The 23,687-nt window shown below is 35.5% G+C and overlaps 1 protein-coding gene across 3 annotated transcripts in view; it reads right to left on the bottom strand.

Annotated features, from left to right (window-relative positions):
* Positions 1-22,842, bottom strand: part of RUNX1T1 (RUNX1 partner transcriptional co-repressor 1) — a 149,754-nt gene extending 126,912 nt beyond the window's left edge. For 2 of the 3 annotated variants that reach the window (XM_070940455.1, XM_070940458.1), the window contains exon 1: positions 22,536-22,555. Coding sequence is in view for 1 of the 3 variants with exons in the window: in XM_070940456.1 (XP_070796557.1) it covers positions 22,536-22,563 (28 nt within the window). In the remaining 2 variants the exon portion in view is untranslated. Of the gene's footprint in view, positions 1-22,535 lie in introns of all 3 variants that reach the window. The other variant, XM_070940456.1, reaches the window with a different exon arrangement.
* Between the last annotated feature and the right edge of the window lie 845 nt (positions 22,843-23,687).

Below are 23,687 nucleotides of genomic sequence, written 5' to 3'. Positions count from 1 at the left end.
TTTGCTTTATTTCTGCATTTTCCTAACGTAATTTATCAATATAAATTTGCTTTGTAAAACATCAAGGTAACACGATGTTACAGAAAATGTCTGTCTATGTAATGTCATCACACAGCCAGTTTGGTGTAGTGGTTAAAACAACAGGATAGAAACCAGGAGAGGAGGATGTCTAATCTTGCCTTAAACACAAAGCCTACGGGTGATCCTGAGCCAGATGCTCAATCCTAGGAAGAAAGGCATGGCAAACCACTTCTGAAAATACTGCCAAGAAAACTGCACAAACTTGTCCAGGCAGTCAACCAGGAGTCAAAAATGATTCAAAAATTTGTGTATAGCCCCTCTACACATAGACAAATATGCAAACAACTCCTAGTTTTGAGAACTTCCAGCTGTATTTCATCAAACTGCAATGTAGTACGAAAAGGCAATTGGTCCTGGCTCTATAGAACAGGGGTCTCCAACCTTGGCAACTTTAAGACTTGTGGACTTCAACTCCCATAATTCATCAGCCAGCTTTGCTGAAGAATTCTCGGAGTTGAAATCCAAAGCCCCCCAGCACATCCCTCTGTGTGTGTTTGTGTGTGTGCATGCATGCGCACGTGCGCACATGTGTAAAAAAAAATCTTGGCAAGTGAAAATCAATCCATTCACTTTCCTAGAAATCATTTGGCACAGATTACACTCTGGCCTAGTAGGCAGAGTTTTGTGCTCACAGATACCATATTTGAGATGTCCAGGCTACATAATGAATCAATGCTTCCTTTGCAAGCAAATCTCTAACAGTTTTAATGGAAGTTAAATATTTATAAAAATAAATCAGGCCACAAATGAGATATTTTCCAGGTTTTTAATAAAAAAATAACCTTTTATATTAAAAAATAACTTTTATATTTTTATAACATTTTAAAAATTCTTTTATTAAATTTAGAGGCAGCATGTTTTGCCCAACTAATATTTGTCAGCTACAAACCCATCTCCTTAAACCATGCAACCTCAGAAGAATAATGTTTATGCTTTGAGATATCTTAATAGAGTGTTTCAAGAGTTATTTTGAAACAGATAATTTATTTTATACAACAATTATCATTTGACTAATAGGTTCCACAGATCTGTTTAATGCAAGAAAAAGGGTTAGCAGATGGCATATTATAAAAATTATGCAAAATCACTATCAAAATAGTGTTCTGAGGTCCAAAGCAGTATATAAAGGCTATATGTTTAATTATACTGATTCATGCAAATTACAAAATAAATCTTACAGATATTTACAAATATTTGAAAACAGACAGTTTTAAAGGAACATAATTTCTCTACATTTTTGCAAGTTTACTAAACAAAACATTTAATGTTTTATGTAGCTATATTTACTTATTTATTCAAAAAATTATCCTACTTTTTCATTCCTTGAATACTTACGTTTTTTTTAAAAAAAACTACAAAGTAAAAGAATTAATTATATAGGGGATACTGCAAACTAACATACTAAAATTGTTTAAATGATACACAGCAACTATTTGCAAAGAATAGCAATAGCACTTAGATTTATATATTGCTTGACAGAGCTTTACAGCCCTCTATAAGCGATTTATGGAATCAGCATATTGCCCCCAACTATCTGGGTCCTCATTTTACTGACCTCAGAAGGCTGGAAGGCTGACTCAACCTTGAGCCTGGTGAGATTCGAACTGCCAAACTGCAGGCAACCAGCAGTCAGCAGAAGTAGCCTGCAGTACTGCTTTCTAACCACTACGCCACTGCAGCTCTGGTGCGGCATTAAAGGTAGACTTCTAGAATGGTGCATTAGAGGTGAACTTCAACTTAAAACCAGTCACTTAGCGATCATTGGAAGTTACAATGGATCTACCTGGGGAGTACTTATAACCCAGATTTCAAATTCCAAGGTTGATAGCTTCCTATAGTCACATGACGCCTCAGGCATTGACAACTGGGCCACATTGACAGCCATTTGCAGTATCCTACAGTCACATGAGCTTGTTTTATGATGGTTTTGCCAAAAACTGGCATTTACTTTTGATAGAGAACCATGGACTAGTTCAGTATATAACACTGGTGTTTGGTTTACAACCACCTGCAAAAAATATAAAATCTGGGCAGTCACACGAATGACCAAATTTACAACTCTCATGAGTTACAATAGAACCTGATTGGCAGGCTCCATTTCAGTCATAACACTCATACCTACAAACATATTCCTATTGCACAACCACAGTTCAAGCCCATTATTTTATTAATTATTGAATTTGCATCCTATCTTTTTATTAAGAAAAGTATCCTAAACATCTATATGAAGAATATATTGACAGTTCAATAGCACTGAACTTTTACATTTGTGTAAGGTTGAGGCACGTGTCATTCAAGTACCCTCCCTATAAGTCTACTTGGAGTAAGGTCCATTAAATTTAACTAGTTTTACACCCTGCAAGTGGATATATTGCAATTTAAGTTTTCTTTTTATGAATAGCTCTGCCTTCTAAAGTACTACTAAAATATCATTTTAAATGATAGTCATAGTAGCAGCGGTAATAATTATAAGAATTTTAAAATATACTTTGAAAGTCTATATATTTCTATCTTTCTTTCTATTACATCTAAAAATGAAACAGGCGGGGAGTTAATATACTATTTTTATTACTTAATGTGCAATCTTGAAACTAAAATGTCTGGACCAATTTAAAATCCAGCCAAAAGGATTTTAAACTTTTAACGATTTGTATTTCTCCCTAAGAATATTATTCAAAAAGCTCATCGTGTTGCATAACCATGGAAATGCTGAAAACATACATTTCCAAACAAATATTACTTTTTCTCAATGGTATGAAGTAATTAAAGCCATATGTATAAATCTGTGATCCGTGCAGTAGTTCAAGCTGCAGCTAATAGAAAATACAGAGAATGAACTCTGCCATATAAAAGATTCTTGTTACAGAAATATAATGTGAAAACCAGATGCAGACAGAAACCCTTAATCACAGATGGGAATGTAATCACTGGCATACAGAATATTTTTTGATCAATCTTAACCATATGCGAAATGTATTTATTTTTCACAGAACGCAATAAGTAGAGAGTGCCTTCTATTTGAAATCAGTTAACCTTAAGAATAAGAATACTTTTATCTTATTCCTTCCACTCCCTTGTAAAATAGTCAGCCAAGCTAAGGTTTTAAGAAAAGGGGTTGCTGGGTCTGCCCAATCATTCTTACATCAGTTTATCTTTTAAAGTATTTAATAGGATGTAAAGACTACACATATTGAAATCAACGTAAAAGAAAATCAAATGTAGTTACCAATTCCTGCATTGCTTACTTACTGCCAGGAATCCCTTCATCACCTAAGCATACACAGGATTATATTACTATTGGAAAAGAGAAAGCAATTTGTTCAGCAACAGCAAATCACATGAGAAATGCATCAGACTCCAGATAGATTGCTCTTGAGCCAAAACTGCTGGCACATAATTAGCAAAATTTTCATATCCCTTTTTTTTAACCTAAGAGGGACAAAATTATACTAGTAGGACTGTCGATACTTAGTCATTTGTCAGTGTTGTCATTCCAACATTATCAGATCCAGAGTATTATTGAGTAAATAAATAAAAAATAAATACAGCTGTTGAATATTGCAATAAACCTTAGTCCCAGGAATGTGTACATTTGATTTGTATTCTGATCTCTATGTTCGATAAACTGTCCTGTTCATAAATATTAATTTTATTCCCTTTTCTGGAATAGCCATTAGGAAATTTCGGGATTTTATTTTAATCATCTACAGCTTATTTTTTTACTTGAATCCTGGAAGCTGGTTTCTCTTAACTACAAATAGTCCTTGTTTAGTGACCGTTCCCACTTAGGATGGTGATGAAAAATTTCTCACATTTACAATTTTACCAATAATTCCTCACATTTACAATTTTCAGTTGTAAAGCAAAGAGAAATTGAAGTAAAACTAAGTACCGTTTCACTTAGCAATCATTTCACTTAAGGACTGAATTGTAGTCCCAAGTGTGATCACTAAACAAGGACTATTTGTACAATCCAGTTAAACAAGCCAATAATAAATCAAATTTTGATGAAATATTTATTTATTATATATAATACATTAACTTTAAGTATTCCATTTTTATACTTGGCTACTGGACTGTATAGTTACTGCTTTCTATCCAGTAGATATGGAGGGAAACATGCAAACTCTTAATCATGTGACATATGCAGAGTGCTGGGACAATAAATTATATATTCATTAAAATGTACAATTGACTATCAATATCTGCTTGTACAACATTACTTAAGGGATGTTCATCCTGTTCAATACTAATGCAGCTAATCATATTTAACATTATGTAACTAGAGCCGGATTAAGACATATATTGGCAAAATGTACTATCCAAAGCAAAGGAGAAACAATCCAATAATATAAATAGAAGTAAAAATTCTCTGATTGATCTATATATAATATGTACTGTATGCACAATTTTATTCTTTTTCTATTTTTAAATTGTGCTTACATAGAGATACCATATACAGGTGCATATCTGTAAAATGCCAGCAGGTATGCACCGATTGATACTCAACTGTGAATATTTCTGAGCAAATATTATTAGAAGCAAGTGCTCATAACCCCATATACAGAAAACCTGTTAGGAAAAGTAAGAATATTCCTAAATTAGGCATTCCTAGTTGGGATACATGTACATGGCCTTCATTTTATTTGTGTTCTTGATTTTGTTGCATTTTTAATTTTTTGTCAAGAAAAGTTGTCTAGATCTTTTCCCTATTAGAGATTATTTCATATTTTTATTGTTTCACTAGCTTATTGTGTATCTTTTTAGTATGCCAACCTCAAATCAAAAGTTTTGGCAAAAAGAATCCCTCTTGAACTTTCTTATCCACACACTTTTAAAAAAAAAAACTATATTCAATGTGATTTTCCAAAACAGAAATTCCAAATCTAAAGTCCAGTTTAAAGCTATGGGCTGTAGCCTAGAGACCCACAGCATCCGAAATTTCAAGAAATTGCAGTAGATTGCAAAACTTTAACAAGTGCTTTCATGATGGGCAATTAAAGTATAAATGTGATAAAATCTGCAATACAAGGCCTATATCAAAATATCTGCACTGGTTTTTTTTTTTCAAAACTAACTGCAACAATTTATTTCCCACCAAATGAATGAATGGAAGCCATCTATGTACAGTAAAGAAAGTAGGAAATTCACAATATTTAATTCTGATTACCAGCAATCTGGAACAAGAATTGCACATTTTTTAAAACGAAGATCTGTTTTTAAAAATATTACCAGGCCATCCCTTGGTCATAATGAGTTGATGGACTAAAGGAGCTACTATAATCCCATCACAGAGAGCTTTTTATTCCTTCCTTTTAAAATGGTATCACAAAGCAGAGATTACAAAAGTAGCGCAGGCAGTGAAAAAACAAATGCAAAATTAAACGTTTGCATGCCAAAGTCAGCCCAAATTTATGGAACCTTGAAAAAAACTAAGGGATGTACCAAATTCATTTTAACTACATACCTGTACCCTAGGGTTTTTTTCCCCCCTTACTCATTTGAGAATGTAATAGATCTGGTAGGGAGAATGAAACACAATACGAAGAATTTGTATTTAACAAGAAAAAATAGATAATCTGACATTAAAAATGTCTGTTTCAAAGAGATTTGTCTCATGGGAGGAAAGGAAGAGAAGACTTTGGCTCTTGCTTATTTTTCTATTTATGAAATAAATGTCTATTTCCTCTTTCATTTGAAAAATCCAAGGCAGCATATATGGTTCTTCCTCTATTTCATTTTATTTTCACAACCACCATGTGAATAGCCTTCAGTGAAAGATTTAGATTGGTCCAAGGTCACCCAGTTAGCTTCATAGCCGGAATAAAAATCTGGGTCTAGGATGCTCAGTCCTAGTTTGTCATTCTATATGTTTAGCACACCGTCCTCAGAAGTAATCCCCACTGAGTTAATTGTATCTTCTTAGCCCTACCTCCCACTATAGTTATTGCACTAAGTTTCAAGATACATTCTTCTTATGTCCTGCTAAACTGTACTGTGGTATAAAAGAAAGCATGGTTCTATAATTATTAATAGACAGTGATCAGAACATATTATGTGTTAGTAATGCAGATTACACCAACACCTTAAGATCTTGATATTGTATTCCATACTTGAAAATAAAAGAGAGATTTAAAACTTTAAATACTTCCAGTCAGGAACACCTGAGATATTGCTAAATTCACTACGAACAGTGATTCAGCATCCGTGAGCAATTAGGACATAAAACATCACATTTTTAGTTGATCATCTGGTTTGGAGGACAGCCAACTTCACTCAACCACTACCAGTGGTAATTTAAAGAAAAAACTGAGAATAAACTAAATATAACAACACAAGGGGATTATAACATTTTAAATAGTTTAGGAATAATTCTAAAAGGAAAAAAGGGATATTTCTTGCCTCTAGGTATGAATTAATATTTATAAGTGCAGAGAAAAAGCCAAGCTAACGAAGAACAGCTACTGCAAAATGCACTAAATCATTCAACAGCTTGTAGACTCTGCAAAAAATATATATTTTCAAGTTCAATCAAAGAGGCTGTTTTTCAATGGCCAGCATCCAAAGTTACAGTTACAGAATCAGTTCAGAGGATGAGATTCTATCTCTAGCGGTTTCCCAAAATTGAATTCCCAAATGAGTTAGAAATGAATTGAACAAATAAAATCAAAGTACTTATGAGGAAGAGCTTCAATTTCCATATTATTTTGGAAAGATGAAAATGGGATTCCAAAAAGCAAACCAAGCAGAAAAACACTAGGTACTCTTAGTTATTTGATTTAGTTTTATCTCACTGAAAGATGTGGCTAAACAAAGGTCAGGTTAATCATGCTATAAATCTCAATCCAATTCAATATGTGTAGTTCAATTCAATATATTGTAGTTATTTCAATTAGTTAATTATTTTTCATTACAAAAGGCCCATTTTTGTTCACTGTAATGTGTTCCTTTACAGTTATGATGGAGGGAGGGAGGAAGAAAGGAAGGAAGGATGCTTAGCAAAATTGTCAATGTAACACAAAGAAAAAGCTGTGGATTTTTAAACTTGTACATCTCCCAGCTAAGTCTGCCATTTTTAAGAGATGGAAAAATAATAAATATAGGTCTTTTGCATTTTATTGTATATGGAATAGATCAGAATTTCAAAGTGTGATAATTCATATCACACTATGAAAACTCTCTACAAATATTTATTTCCCCTTTTTTATTCCATCTCCCTTATCTAATATCATAGATGAGGGACCCTCCCTAGAGAACAAAGAGAAGACAGAATCAATTATATCCAGTGTCCAGTTTCTTCAGAATGAAGGCATCTGTTCCATGCCAGTGATTTCCACATAGAAGAAAAACATAACTTTGAAGGCATCTGTGTTCATGGTTGACAGTCGCAGATCTTAGGGACTTCTGTAATTGCCCAGCTGCAAACATTATTTGCCTATTGCTGCCACTACTGCAGCTGATCTCTCTCTCTCTCTCTCTCTCTCTCTCTCTCTCTTTCACACACACACACACACACACACACAATTTAGAATAGAAAGTGTATCAATGCAAAATTGGTATCAGTTGCCTAAACTTTTATTCTCCCCACTTCATATTCTACAAATACACTAATCATATGGATGAATAAGGATTTCTCTATCCATGTCACTGATCCACCTCCCAGTGAGTAACCTACAAACAGAATCCTTAAACATCACTGTGACCATCTTTCACCATCATAATCATTAGTAACATTATTATTATCCCAAGTATTACTCCAAGGAGGAAGGAGTGTTCGGTATTTTTGCTGCATTGAGTTATTTATGAAAATAATGAAGGCGAGATAACAATAAATATTTCCATTGTGTTGCTCTTCTTTTTCTCATTCCACAAGGCTCTCAACTTCAAAAATCCCAAGGGCATACACATAAATAATGTTTATAAGAATAGAAGGATATGGATAAAACATAACCTCTAAGATTGACAAACTGATTTTAACACCTTATTCTCACCTCAATGATCATCACTTGAAAACAGCCGCTATATAAGAAACCAGTTTATACCAAGCCAGACTATCTAACTAATCTTATTTATTCTCCTTAATAATGGGCCTCGAAGATAATAAACGCACCAAGGTTTCCTATTCAAATCTCATTTTAACCTGGACCACCCTGTAAAATGATAACAGTTTTAAATGAATATTCTTCCTTTATGTTTTTTAAACAATCATGCATGCTACTAGTGCAATATGCCCCAATTATGTTTATTATGGAATAGGAACACCTCAAAACACAAAGAGCAGCATCGATTGTCCCATGGGGAAGCAAAGTTACTGTACCTTGGCTCATAAATGCAAGTGTGAAACTTGACAACTAACATCTGCCAATATGTATTGCAATACCTGCTTCCCCTTATAATTAGGAAGATATATTGGAGAATAAAACTTTAGAAATATTGTTCACACAGTGAGGTGATATAAAATTCCAAACAGGCCGATTTTGCTATCTTGAATAATGCTTTAAGATCCATGTTAGATTTTCAAACAAAGGAAACGCAATTAAGACAATGGCAATCTCTTAACAATAGCTTTGAAATATATATTGAGGAAACAACAATATTAGGAATGAGGGAAGAAATTATTTTGATTCATATGCTAAATCGAACCATACTCATTCATGCTTCTCCAAACTAATATGCAAATCTAAACAAAAATATTTTATGGTTTTCCTATTTTGTGATGGAGTGGCCAATCGAAAATAAATGCCTGGGTAAACAGAACAAAAACAGCATATGAAGATTGTAGATATTTTCACCTGTCTTTTTATACTAAAAATCACAACTTGAATGAAAAATTCAACCAAAGAAATAGACCTGTTCAGTCCTAAATGCTACTGCTGTAGGTAATGCTGTACTGTTTAGCTCATGGATCAATCTACTAACAATGCCATTGTATGTACAGTATCTTCTATCTATTAGAAGCCCATTTGTGCCTAAATTATTGTATATGGAATTACTTTCCTCTGTTCGTTGTACAACTACTGTTTCCCAGATAATTTTAATAAATGCAATAAATTTAAGGTTTATACAAAGGCGACGTATAGAAAAATAGATTGGCCTTTCAAAAGGCCAAAATAGATTTATTTATTTATTTATTAAATTTATATACCACCCTATTCCTAAGGGACTCAGGACAGTGAACAGCGAACGATAAAAATACATGTATTTTTGGCATTGGAAATATGTTTTTTGACCTGAGGTGTATATATCTGATAAATACGTATGTCATTTCAAGTCAGCTTTGTACAGTATACTTAAAAACCTGATAAAGTCAGGTTGGAATGATAGGTAAAAGATGATAAAGTTAAACATCTTTTCAGTCATATATTAGTCTTCCCACAACTCCACAATCCAGAACTAGAATCCTAATTCTATTACTCTTTTGAATCTGCTGACACATTTACCTTTTAGGTTTTTCTGTAATATAGCCACACTTTTCCCCCCAGCAAAAGCACTAATTTATGTTTAAAGAACAAACCCACAATCTGGCACCATTGTTCATAAATGTCTGGCAATGCTATCAAATTTCTGGCAGCTGAGAGAATTAATCGCTTTAACAAACAATTCTACCTGGAAGTCCCTTTAAGCATGCTTTCTTAATCTAGTGTAGCATTCTTCCCAAATTTCCTTTGCAGAAGTATTTTTGCATGCTTCTCTATTTCAATATCAGAGAAAAATCATATTGGAACAAACATTTCTGTCTCTTGCTATCCATTTTTCCATATAGCAATTCTATCATCTTAATTCTTTGGAATGCTGTCATTCAATAGTCAGAACAGTCTTTAGTTAAGGCCCATCTGAAGATATGCTTTTAATCAGTTGATTAAACTGCATTTTCTCAGGCCCTAACGCAGAGATCTTTTTTACTATGCTACTTTACATTTTTAACTGGTTTATTTTAAATGTATCATCCATGCTTTCTATTTATATCATAATGTACCACTCTTGGATACAAACCTTTCATCATGGAGAACAACAAATAACATTTGTTATTATTGTTTTAGGGGGAAAACAAATACTTAGCTGAGGTATTAAAGCAGATATAAATGATGTAAGGGTTTTTTTTTTTTTTAATTGAGGAAAAATCATGGCAAGTGTCAACATGAACATCTTGATGCCACCTTGTTACATGTATTAACACAACATGTTGTGATAAAATGATGAAAGAGTAGTTTGCATCCTGCTGCTCTAAGACCAATCAGGAAATGTTACACTGAAAACAGAACATCAGCCAGACAGTCCATTGTGGAAAGTCTTTTGACCCAGCGAATTGAAACATGACATTTGAACTACCACCTAGGGAGGTGACTGTGCGGTCATCATCAGTCAGGCAAGCAATGTAGCCTATAGCTCTTCAGTTAAAGTGAATCACAAAGGGAAACTGGTTGGTGGTAATGACTGGTACTTATGCAAATTGCATATTAACATCCAGCCAGGCTGATATTGAAGCGTCCTATAGCCATCGAGGTAACTACAGGTTCCTATATAACTGAGGTGGGCTGTGAAACTACTTTCTCAGATGGTGGTTAACACTCCTGGTTTTAAAATGCGATGGAGAATGACCTATGCTAACCGATGCTAACCAATAATTTAAAATAACAATGGTCCAGTTTCATTGTTGCTACTGGAAGAACAAATTTATCCGCTAGATGGAGTCTCGCCTATAATGGCAATTACTACAAGAATTGCTTTGTAATATAGGCTAACTTTTCTCTTTCATTGTATAACAGTCCACACAGATTACTGAACAGAACCGAAGAAAAGTAAAGGTTCTTCAAAGGCTTTCCTTTCACTTGTGGATTATTCCATTGAGGTAATTCACATTGTTACTTATTCAACTGAGCTTCTGATGTTATATTATTTTTAGTAGGCCAATGATTGTATTTATAATATTACCAAAAATCTGAAGAAAAATATGTATTTAAAACTTGGGTACATATTGCAATTACAAAAAAATCCTTGGCATACTAACCTCTTTTTTCTACTACTTTACCTCATTTTGAACATCACTTAGCATTTTTCCTTCATTGGTTTAAAAAAAAAAATCTGATTTCACAAATGCTTAGCTCTTTCCCTTGCCTATTCTATACTTTTTATTACACACATGCTTTTAAAATTTGTATCCTGTGCATTCCATAAAACTTGATTAACAACCTGACTGAAGAGGCTTTTTAATGAATACACTCAAGCATAATTTAGCCATTTTATTTAAATATGGAAAAAGTTGCACTGAAAGACCTATTAGCTAAAATACCCTTGATTACCTTAAAATTTTGATTTGCTGGTCTAAGAAGAAACAGGCACTGTATTATTGTGCAGAATGGGAGAATAGTAGAAAATGGATAAATGTCATGTTAAAATAAAGAGAAAAAATAATCTAAGACTGGTTTCAAAGTGACTTTTCCCCCCAAAATTAACAAGTGCTACACAACGTACAAATGTTTACTTAAGAAAACACATTTATTTCTCATTATGATAATAAATTCCTAGCTTCATAATACTATTTTCCTGCTCCTGATAAAATTGCTAATAAGCAAAAGTGCACATTAAGCTAGAATCAGTTTTTCAGAACCAATTTTTCCCCCAAATAACCCACTCACATTAACAAAAGATTGCAGTGGCTTGCAAATTACAGGGTGTTATTTTTAGTGAAAGTAGTTCAATATTCATATTGGAACAGATGTAGCAGTTTAACAAAACAGCTCTTCAAATCCTGCACAAATTGAAAACAGGAAAACTGATTGCATTTTCTCTTATCACTTTCCTTTTCTGAATTGACACTTATGGCCTTCTGAAAATTTACACGTGGCTTTCATCTCAGCAGCACCTGCTGATCAAACGGAAACCTAAAATTTTCACGAAAATGTTATGAAGGATTCATTTTCTCTACATCATTTCAGAGAAACATCAGGAGTTCACTTCATGGCTACAACTGTTGTATTATTATAGTACTATTTGAATTCATCCTATATTTTCATTGACATTTTTAAAAAGGAGTTAAATCACTGGTGATTCTTGTCATATTAGTTCTTTGTCTGCTTTAAATTAATTTTCATTTCCAGGCTTGCCTAGCACTGATGAGTTTTATTGTACTACTGGTTCCATTTTATAGTGTCTCAAAGAATTTGAGATAATAAAGGTTCTAATATGTTTCATATCTAACTAGTCTTCAAAATATATCAGTACATGCAGGCAGTGGACTTGATAATCCAAGATACCAGCAAAAAAAAAAAAATCACAACAATTATATCAGAAATTGTTTCTCTGTCATGGATTCAGAGAAAGAGAGATGATAAATGAATGGTATAATTTAAATCTATGAATCCAGTGGAATGGTGGATTCCGAATGAATAGGTTTTGCCACATTTGCCAACATTTGCCAATTCTCACAGAAAAATGGTAAACCAACTAATCCTTGACACAACATGTGAAAATGCAAACCCAGAAATACTATATATTTTTGGGTCAATTAAAGAAGTTCCTAAGAGTTGCTTTATGTAACTGATAGAGATCTAAACCTTCCCATGTCTTCTGCAATTATCCATTGCTATTCTGCTTCAATGATAAGGAGACCTGAAGGCAGACACAACATACTATAATATATGTGGCACTCCTGCCTTCTGGTTTGTGAACTTGTGTTCCATCATGCTTGCTTACTGAGGCACTCGTAAACCTGAAATGTCAATATATTCAGTCAATGCAAGTAAAGTAATGGGACTCTATTGTCTCATCCCATTGATCTTCTGTTGTCAACATGGATCCATGACTTCCCACCCCTTTCAGCTTTAAACAGATTTTAATTAGGCTTGCAGCTATTGGATCATGTTTCTTTAACTAGCTATGCATACACCTGACCAAGCACTGTAGCAAAAAGATTAATCCCCTCCGAGTTAAGACATATTTGGTTTTTAAGGAGCTTATTTACAAACAACAATTTTCTGGGCCGATTTGTAGTTCACTTCATTTTTTAGTTTAAATATTTACAGTAGTAAAAAGTTTTTAAAATATTAATTACAAATTTACAATATTTTCTCAGTTATATTATTTCTCTTTTTTTCCCCCAGTTTTGCAGACTACTGAGCATAATACCATTTAAAAAAAAAAATCTTACATGGGAAAATGTGAGCCATGTCATCTAAAATCAAAGATTCTAACATTAAACACAAATTTTCTTTCTTTAAACTGCAGTATCACTCTTTTGACAGAAATTATTCACACATCCAGGTATAAAATCCAAATCAGACCTCTACTACAAGGACACAATAGTTAAAAAAAACCATTTGAACTATTACAAAAGAGTAAACCTCACTGATCTGTCTAAACATACTTCTAAGTTAGTCTGCTTGGGACTTCTTATTCATGCATTTATTCATCCCGAACCCATCATACAGAACATGAATGGAAGAACTTTAGTAAAGATGGATGAGAAGAGATGAGCAGACATAAATCTTATCTCTTCAAAAAAAATCATCAATTCCAAAATCCTCACACCCTGGCCAAATCTTGCACAAATAACCCAGCTTCTTTCCCCCATTCTCATTCAATAAAAGAATGAACTGTACTTTTATGAGGTTCATTTTTAATTCCCACCTCAGCCTGTAAAAAGCTCGTCGATGTACCTTTTCCCCTACCCACGCAAAAGCCACTGTTTCTTTATCGTGTTCTTTAAAAACAAAAACTAAATCCAATCAGGTTGAACAATTAAACATAAACAGAGTGGAGTGAGGAAAGGTGGGGAAAATAATCCCACCTTTGCAAGTCCGGTTGAATAAATGAGGGGGGGGGAAGGGACAGGGTGTATATCACACCTCTCCCCAACATACACAGGTAGATAGATCCCTCTTTTCATCTCACTCCAGGCTAATCTTTAAATGTAAATTCTGTACCAGCTAAGAGGAGAGGCAAGATAAGAGGTTACATCTTCACTTGGAGCCTGTTATCAACTTTAGCATCATTTCGGAAAAAAAAAGCCCCGGAGAGGGCTGTTGCAGAAGAGGCAGAACCGATGGTACTCCCCCCTCCCTCTCTCCCTCCCTCCCTCTGCTTGGAGATTACCTTCTGGCTGAGGAGCACACGGGCAGGAACCGAGACAGCAGCGCAGCGAGGGCTTTGTATTCATTAAACACACATTGCAGCTTATCTGAAGTAAAAGCCTTGTCAGGATGGCACATTGTGTGTGAGAGAAAAGGGGGGAGAGTAGGGGGAGAGAGAGAGAGAGGCAATGTGCATCAGGGTGATTACAATATCAGCCTGATCCAGATGGAGGCAGGAAAAATAAACAGAGGGGGAGAGAAAGGCATTGGCCTATGACTGAGAGGGGCAACTCCTTTTGGAAGTAGAAAGACCAACTTTGATACACACACACACACACACCTGCTAAGAAAGGAGAGCTGCAAGCGGTTTCCATTTTTTTCCCTCCCCTTAAGTTAACATTCACTTCATAAGCATCTATCTTTCTCTATCTCTCTCTCTCTCTCTCTCTCTCTCCTCTCTGAACAGGACTAAGTTGAATGCTAGGCAATGCTCTTTCTGAGCTGGGTGTCATGCCCCAGAAGATATGAAGTAAAAAATGGATGCACAGGCAAATTGATTTATTGTATTTATAATCTAAGTTTCCTCAAAGGGACTCAGGGTAGTGTGCACCACTCTTCTATGGACCGTGTTTTATGCTCATAATCATCCTGTAATGCTGCATTGGCTGAAAGGCGGTGAGTGGTCCAAGGTTACCCAATTTTTCATAGCTCCATGGGGAATTCAATCCTGTATTCAATTCAATTCAACACCTAACAGAGGACAATCCGGCATTCCAGTTTTGGACTGCAAAAAACATGAAATTTTATTGCATTAGAGTACAATCACTGTAGTCCAACCAATCTGATTGTATGAGCAATCTGCCCCAGGGTTTAAAATCAAGATTAGGAAAGCTGACATTCAATTTTTTGTTCATTTTCATATAAGATATTAACTGTTTCCCTTAGCATTGAATAATAATTTAATTTTCCTTTTCTAATGATTAACATTCATACATGTCAATCCACCTGCCTATTTCGTGGACTACTTGCTTTTTTCCGTTTAATTTTGCAAAATGCATAATATCACACTGTAATGAGTAATCAAAGGTGTAATCAAAGCTAAGTAGAATAGTTTTAGTTGTCTTCTTTCAATGTAGAGCTAGCAAAAACATGTTCTTGTTTGATGAAGAAATGTGCCAAGATGGAGTTATTTACTAGAATATGACATGCCAAGAAAGTCAATCTAGATAATAAATTTTATTAATTGGGTTCATTTTTATATGCCATTAAAAATGTATCTTACAATAAAATATATTTATTATCATTATTGGAAAACATTTGGTACAATGTGGCTAATTATGCCAATTAATAAGAATAACTTTTGGTTCCACCAGAAAACTTGACTTTTTTATTTTTATTTGCTCTTTAGTTATATTTTATTTTTACATCCTTCTTTCCCGCCCCAATTTCTTCCCCCTAAATATAGCTACAAAGGGAGGAACAAAAATGGTAATGGTGCCATCAATATGACCTACCTTAAATTAGGATCTGAACTATATGTCCTAAACTGACAACCCAATGAGCCATTTATTCCACCTCAAATTAATTGGCTTCAACATGTTAATAAAAGAGATATACAATCTATAATCTCTTCCCTGAACTGCCAACTAAGAAGGTTTCCCTTTCTTTTAATTTATGTGAAACAGACAACAGAGTAATGTAATCTGATAAATTAGCAAGTCATATTGAATTCAGTCTTTGACCATTTTTGGATTTCTTCTTTTGCTATCTAATATGCTTATGAAAGAGAAGAAAGACATTTTTCTAATCCACTGCTTTCCAATGGCAAAGCCAATGTTTATTTTTTAAAAGAAACTGTATTGGACAAGTTATTATTCTTTCTTCACACAGGAGTACCGAAGAATGACAAATGAGATGGTTAAGAGATTGAGACCTCTCCTGACTGATGTAAAAAACAGAAATGCAATTTTTATATGAAATCAAAATAAAGCCAAGTAGGAAAAAAAATCCACTGTATATCAAATAGGATAATCAACCAACATATTCTACAAGCTCTTGGAGAAAGTATCAAGTGTTATTAATTATTTGCCATAACTACTACTAGTATATTCTGAAGAAGCATTCTTCTAGATATCAAATAGAGGCAAATAGAGGCAAATGTTTTTCCCCCAATTATTTGTCCCAGCTTGCAATCTTCCATGAAGCATCTGTTTGTCAAAACCAGACACAGCATGTAAGCCTAGACTGATGTCTGACCTGATCTAAAATGCACCTCTCAACAAGTAGAAATGAGCGATCATTGCCATAATATGATGCTTAATTTATTTGGAATAACTGCAAAACAAAAGACAAGTACCCTACTATCTCATCCAAAATCTTTTTAGCACAGGACTCCTTTTCTACTTAAGTAAGTGGATAAAAGGTCCAATCCAGCATTTAACATCAAAAGAGTGATTCATTTATATGGAAACGTGTATCATACATAAAGGTGATTTATCATAAATCCTCTGAGTAAACTAATAATAATCTAATAAGAGTCAACACTGACTTGATGACACATAAATCAATCAAACTAATAATGTAATTTTTTCATAGCATCATTAAGATATTGATGAGACATGTACTTTTCTTTCCTATAAAGCTTATACTTACATTTATTTCTATTTAAACACCCTTAAGAGACAGTTCTATTAGCTTGATCATCAATATAATTTACTAGAACCAAGTACCAGTAGTTGCAACATAATTTTGTTTCAACAAATCAGTTTAATATATACATTGTGAAAAATAACAAATTATATTGGTTTAAACTGATATGTGTTCATTTTCACATATTTGAAAGACACAACATTCCCACTTCTTGTTATCCCTTTCTCTTCATATTCATGTTTTGGGCCACTAGATTCAAAGAAAAATAGATACATATTCACAAAAAAAGGAAGTATGCTCACTGCAAATAGATCATTTCGTAGTAGCAATTTTAGATGTAGGACTGCAAATATGGTTAGGCTGCAGTCCTACAGAGTAAACTCTACAGAATGCGGTGGCTGGATTTACATACTCATTTGTGAGCTTGTTTTTGGTTTAGCATATTATGATTTGCAATGGTTTAGTGAATTACGTATATCCAGATAATTGTAATTTATTCAGGAAATCAAATTAAGATGATCACAGTTTAAGAAAACGTTAATTCCAAGTCAATATTCACAGCACTGGTCTGCTAATTTAAAATCAATCTGAACTTTATCCTACATTATATCTTAGAAAATAAAAGCACAAGTTGTGCAGTCATTATGGGAAACAGTGAATTTGGCCCCAGGTCTACAACACCTCTTCCAATAAAGAATTCTGTCCAACTATTTAGTTCAAAATTCCCTGTACTTATTTTCCAGACCTACAACATACACTGCCCTTATAAGGTATTCTTATTTTTTGATAAAAAAAATCTATTAACACATTCCATTACTTTTTTTTTTTTTTTTTTTACAAAAAAGGAAGCAATATATATGATATACTTGATGGTCAGAATGAAAATGTGTAAGAGATGAACCATTCATAATCAAAGCTGTCTGAAAGTTCAAGCTTGGGGCTATAAATCTTAATTTCAACTGATTCTCTCTTAATAATGGTTACCTTCCTGTAAATCAAAAAGGTCCATCTGCCTTAGGCAGAGAGGCCTTTTTAGCTGCTTAATGCTTCGAAATCTAACATCTTTTCTTGCATTGAATATGTGAATTCTAGTGTGCAATAATGTGAGAATACCGACATATGACTATTATGCCATAATACCTCATTGCTCAGCTCATCATCACTTCGCTTGTAATTCTTATGTTAATTATGGTCATAATTACTATAAGCAGATGTGGTAGAAATTCCTAAGATCTTTTTTTATGGCACAGTGTATATATTTTAGTCCTCTAAGATTAGTGATCATGTGTGTCCACACAAACAGGTTAAATAGAATGCATAGAAAATGCATACTTGGATTAAAATATTCCTCTTCCATTTTAGTGAATTTCTGTGCAGTATCCTACATGTCTTGTATTAAAATGAGGAATGTTATTATTTGCTACTAAAATTCATGCTTAATGTAAATTTAGCATCCCCAGCTCATCCATTACTACAAGTCCATGGCAACCACATAGCATTTACTTCCTTTCAAAATTAGGACCGTCCTGTTTATACACCACTACTTCATAATAATATAATTAAATTTCATTGCAAGGAAACATCTCAATCTATTTTTCTTTCTTTCTTTCTTTCTTTCTTTCTTTCTTTCTTTCTTTCTTTCTTTCTTTCTTTCTTTCTTTCCTCTTCTCAGTCTTTAATTAGTGTGAACAGGTGACCCTTTTCATGCAAAACTGGGCTCTAGAAATAGATCAAAAGTTATCTATTTCTGTTTAGACAACATACAGAGCTCTACTCTCTTCTTATCACTCACAATTACTTCCATTATGCCGAGGCAATGCTTGCTTTAATAAAAACATTCACTGCTCTTCAAACATCATTTGAGAACTTTCTTATCAAGAAAGGTAAAAAAAAATAATGAAGATGGATGTTGATGTCTATCAGATTAAGCTAATAAATTCTAAATCTAAGTCTCTCTTTACACAACCATTAATCTTTTAACTATTCTTATTTGTAAATACTGGTCTTATTCACTGCTACTTTTATTCCCCTATAACCTTAAATAAAAGCAAGCTTGAATTATAATATAATTGTTCAATTTTTTAAAAAATCAAATGCTGTATTTAACAATGTATGAATTCATGTGAAAAAGTAATTATGCCATGTATTGGAAGGCTTTTGTCTAGTGAGATCATTCAGTGCTCAGCATGTTAAAAGGAATGTGGAGATTTAAAAAAAAAATCACACTGGAGTCCATTCTTCCATGAAAGATGGTCCATTTATATTCTAATAGTAATATTCCTTTTTATGTGATAGTAAAACTCCCATAACGATCCCTTCCTTAGTCAGAGCTCTGAGAAAAAGACCATTTTTAAAAACTTCTTCTAGACAGAGCCAATTCAGAACAAATCACCTTTATCGAACAACAGATTATTATTTTATTTCTGTTGAGCAGTTCCAAACTGAACTTAATGGGGGCATTGGAAAATATTTGTTTGTTTTTTTTAAAGGTTCATATTGGCACACTGATTACCAATTATAAATCCTTTGGAATTATCTAATATTTAACAGCACTGGGACTGCAGTAAACGATGTTGAAGTTATGAACAAACCCCAATTTCAAGAATGCTTCCCTGTCTGCAATGCAAACTACTTTCAGAATGCCTGCTAAAGAAATGCTCCACAGAAGCTCAGTGGTTCTCCTTTCAGTGGCTGTCAGCTGAGCTCCATTTCAAAACAGTGAGAAATAGGAGTTGACAGAGGAGAATTCCTTAAGCTTGCTGGCCATTGACCACTATTTCAGGTGTCCTGAGCTTCCTGCTTCCTTTTCCATGCAACAAACAGTACTTGTCAGCATAAGATATGATGTGCTGCAGAAACATGATGACAAATTGATACAGTCAAAGGTATACTTGTGGTCCTTTACTGGGGGGTCATCGGCAGTAAGTAGCTTAACAATGGGAATGGGAAAATGCTATTACAAAAATGAAATAAAATAAAAAATAAAATAAATCACTGAAATGATGGATACCTTTGAAGAAAAACAAGCTGAATTAGCAGCAGATACTAGAATGAAATGGCCGGATATCATTAACTACATTCCACTGCAAAATAGAATTATTACTTGTCTATTGGTTCATTCACAAGATTTCGAAAGTGAAGCATTTCTCATTTGTATGTGAATGAAGATTTGATTTCCCAATCAGTTGCTGCTATAAGCTTTCCAAGCTAAACAATAAACTATATTTATAACGTTACACAGTACAGTACTGGAGTTAGAAAGGGAGAGGTAGAGTTGACCAAGCTGATTCATCATGCACAATGAAATTTGATATGCCGTCTTGAAAAGTTTCATACCAATACTTTAAAGAAAATACTTGTGAATACAATGACATTTCATCATTGGTGAGGCCTGAAGAAGCCACCTATCTCCCCATCTCCTGCCATTAATTTAATGACTGGTTATTGGCATGTGCTTCTGAGTAAAGAAAAATATTCAGCTTGGGTTTCTAGAAAAGAGTCTTTGGAAAACAATTTCTTTTTAAAATGTAGTTACAGAAGAATCATGTCAGTTAGCTTTACGCAGGAAATCATTCCAGAATTATTTAAACTAATCTTTCCAGCGTCTGTCAAAAAAGCAATAGCTTTCATCATTTATCGATTATGATTCAACCCTTAAATCTAGTATAAGAATACCATCGGTGGTATCTATTTTCTACAGTCTCTCTAATCATTAATTAGCTGAATAAAAACTAAGTACAGAGTCCTTCAGATCAGCATGAGGAACATCTTTCTCAACAAATATTGCCATCATGTTTAAAAAAGGTATTAATTTGAGGAGTATTTGAAATACATTATTCATGACACAAATATTCAAGTGATAAAATTCTGAAATTGCTATTAAGGTATTTTGAGTTTATTTTAAAACTATGCATTCATTAAACAAAATAGATAAAAATCTGTCTAGAACTGAAAGGGAAAAAATTCTGATTTGGTCAGCAACTCAGACCACCATCAGGGAATAAATCAATTTTCAGCAGCTGTAGACAGCCATTTAAGTCTGGGACCTGAACAGATTAATTAGGAGAAGCAATGTTAAAAGTTAAAGGGGTCAGAGATACATTAAGTACATGAATTTTTGCATTCCAAGACTTAGAAGTCATCCATCAAGGAGGTGGGCCAGTTTGTTATACATCTTAGGAAATCTCCCACTTTTTTTTTTTTAATAAAATGCAATATAAAATCTAAAGGGAATCTAAGGCTGCATATTTATGCATTTACCTAGGAGTAAGTCCTGTTCAGTGCAATGGGACTTGTTTCCAAGTAACATACACACAATTGCACGACCCTATTATTTCCAGATGTGCTGTCAAAAAAAAAAGTAGTTCAAAGGTGTAATTCAGCAGATGATAGTCACCTATCTGGTCCAAGGATAAATTAACACTCCACTTACATCTAAAGAATAGAAGAAAACCTGGCTCATATGTGCTAATTTAAATCCAATATAATTTGAAGAGATTTCCTGACCAGCCTCTCCTAACCGTAAAGTGAATAAAACTTCAAATCAATGAAAATGGTTAGTGATCAGTTGTATATCCTCTATGATTTTTGAATAGTGATAATTTTAAAGAAAACATATCAGTGATTTATAAACTTAGGCTGTAATTCTGTCCTAAATGATATACACTTACCTGGAAGGACCACTGAACTCAGTGACTCCTACTTCTAAGTAAACATGTCTAGTTAGGCGCAGGCAATACATTTAGAAAACTGCATCCTGTTTCATAAAACCAGTATCTCCTAAAGTAATTTAATTAGAACTTTCAATTTCCCGTTTTCTTACAGTTAGTGCACAGTTTTGTGCATTTCTCCTTCCACATATTGACATGTATTGTATGGCCACTTATAAAAGTTTCGGATTTGAAAAAGCAATGCCTAGTCAGTGCATCTTACCTGAAATGCATTTCTGCAAAAAAGCAAATAAAGGGTGCCTTTTGATCCCATTTCTACATTGTGTTCGGTGCAGAACGTGCCTGACCCTATATAGATATCCTGATGATTACCTTTATAGCAAAGCCATCACTACGGGTGTTTAAATCTATCAAACAACCTTGCATCGCACCAACTCGTACCCAGCAAGGAACAACTTCCCACGGGGACAGCACATTTATAGGAAAGAAATCAGCGTTATATTTTAGCAGTTAGCCCTCCCCAACCCGCCTATTTGCACGGCTCTGATTATTATTCGGCGTTCAACGAAATCATTCGGTACATGCTCAGAGGCGCTGCTGTTACTTTTTTCCTCGGGGAAAAAGAGACACGGGGAAGAAAAAAAAAAACCCTATTTCCTATTAGCTCAGATTTAAGCCTTGGATGAAACACGCCGCTTGCCGCCCCGGATCTAGACGGCAAGGCGGAACTTAAAACGGAGGGCTAAAACTTTTCTCTCCTGCGCTGGGTTGCTTTGAGAAAAACGTCGATCGGGCCAGAAGGCAAGAACCGACGCTGCTGCTTTTCGCCAAGCAACCCTCCTCTTGGCGGGCGAAGAGAAGCCTCCATCCGAGAGGCTGCAAGGCTGCCCCTGGAGCCCGCTTAGTTTAACCAGCGGCGCAGGGGTGGAGAAGAGGCTCAGGATTCCCCCCTCCTGCCCCCACAATCCGGTCCTCCAACGCAGCTCCAGGCTCTAACAGGGCTGCTCATCTCTCCCATCAACGATAAACGCTTTGCCGGGGATGCGGCGGCGGCGGAGATACTTACACCGAAAAGGACTGGAGACTCCAACCATTCGCCACAGGCCGAGAGAGCTGAAAATAAAAAGTTCCCGTCCTTCTTGGAGGAAGATCCGACAGCCCCAGGCCGGCTGGCGGAGAAAGGCGAGCGAGGAAAGAGGAGAAGGCTAACCTCGCTTTTTCTTTCTTTCTTTCTTTCTTTCTTCTTTTTTTTAAAAAAAAATCCCTCCCCCCCCCACCAATCCGGAGGACCCCGGTCCACACGACCGCGCACTCGAGTCCAAACGCCGGGAAAGTGGGGGGTAAAAACGGGAAACAAAACACAAAAGCCCAAAGTCCAGCTGTCCTTCCTCCGGCCCGGGCAAGCTTTGGTTGGGCTGCGGGGAGCTTTACTGGAGGGGCCGCGCCGAGAGCCAGGAGCGATCACACCTGGGTTGCAAAAAAATCATCCCCGGCTCAAGCAAAAAAAAAAAAAAAGCAAAAAAAGCAAAAGCAAAAAAAAAAAAAAAAAAAGGAAGCGGGGAAGCGGAGAGCCGAGAGTCCCGACAGGCGACCGCCCCGGAGATCCTCTTTTTGTGGGCCGAGGCGAGCCGAAGTCCCAGCGGCAGCCGCTCGTCCGGCGCTGTCAACGCCGAGGCGCCCGCTTGCTGCCTCTCGCGAAGGCGGCGAGTCATAGATCGGCGGGCTTCCCTTGCGCCCGACCGCCTTGGGCAAGCCGCTCCATGCAATGGCTGCGCAGACCCGCCCTGCAGGAGCGTCTCCGCCGCTTGTTTGTTTGTCTCCGCGTGTGTGCGTGTGCGCGCGTGTATGGGTGGGTGCGTGGGTGAGTGAGTGCGCCTGGGTCTCTTCTCTTTCTCCCCCCCCCCCCACTCGCTCCCCTCCTCCTCCTCTTCTACTACAGCCACCTCTAAAGTCAAGCAGCCGACTGCAAGCAGCTGGCCTGGCTCAGCTACCCAGGTGCAGAAGGGAGGGCTTAAAGCAGTGGGAGGTGATAGAGTTAGGAGACATCTGTGTCGGGAGGAAAGGGAAAAACCGGGGCGGACGGTGGTGTGTGTGTGTGTGTGTGTGTGGAGGGGTCAAGTATATGTTAACTATCCTCGGGTCCCTTTTCCTCTCGGGCAGCAGGCTGCCTTCTTTTTCCTGCCTTCCCCCCCCCCCCCTTATCCAGTGGACGTGCCAC

This window comes from Pituophis catenifer, unplaced genomic scaffold (genome assembly GCF_029215685.1).
Source record: "Pituophis catenifer annectens isolate HBS135680 unplaced genomic scaffold, rPitCat1.0.hap2 SCAF_3, whole genome shotgun sequence".
NCBI lineage: Eukaryota > Metazoa > Chordata > Lepidosauria > Squamata > Colubridae > Pituophis > Pituophis catenifer.
Note: the sequence above shows the minus strand (reverse complement) of the source record. Positions and strands in the feature narration are given on the sequence as shown.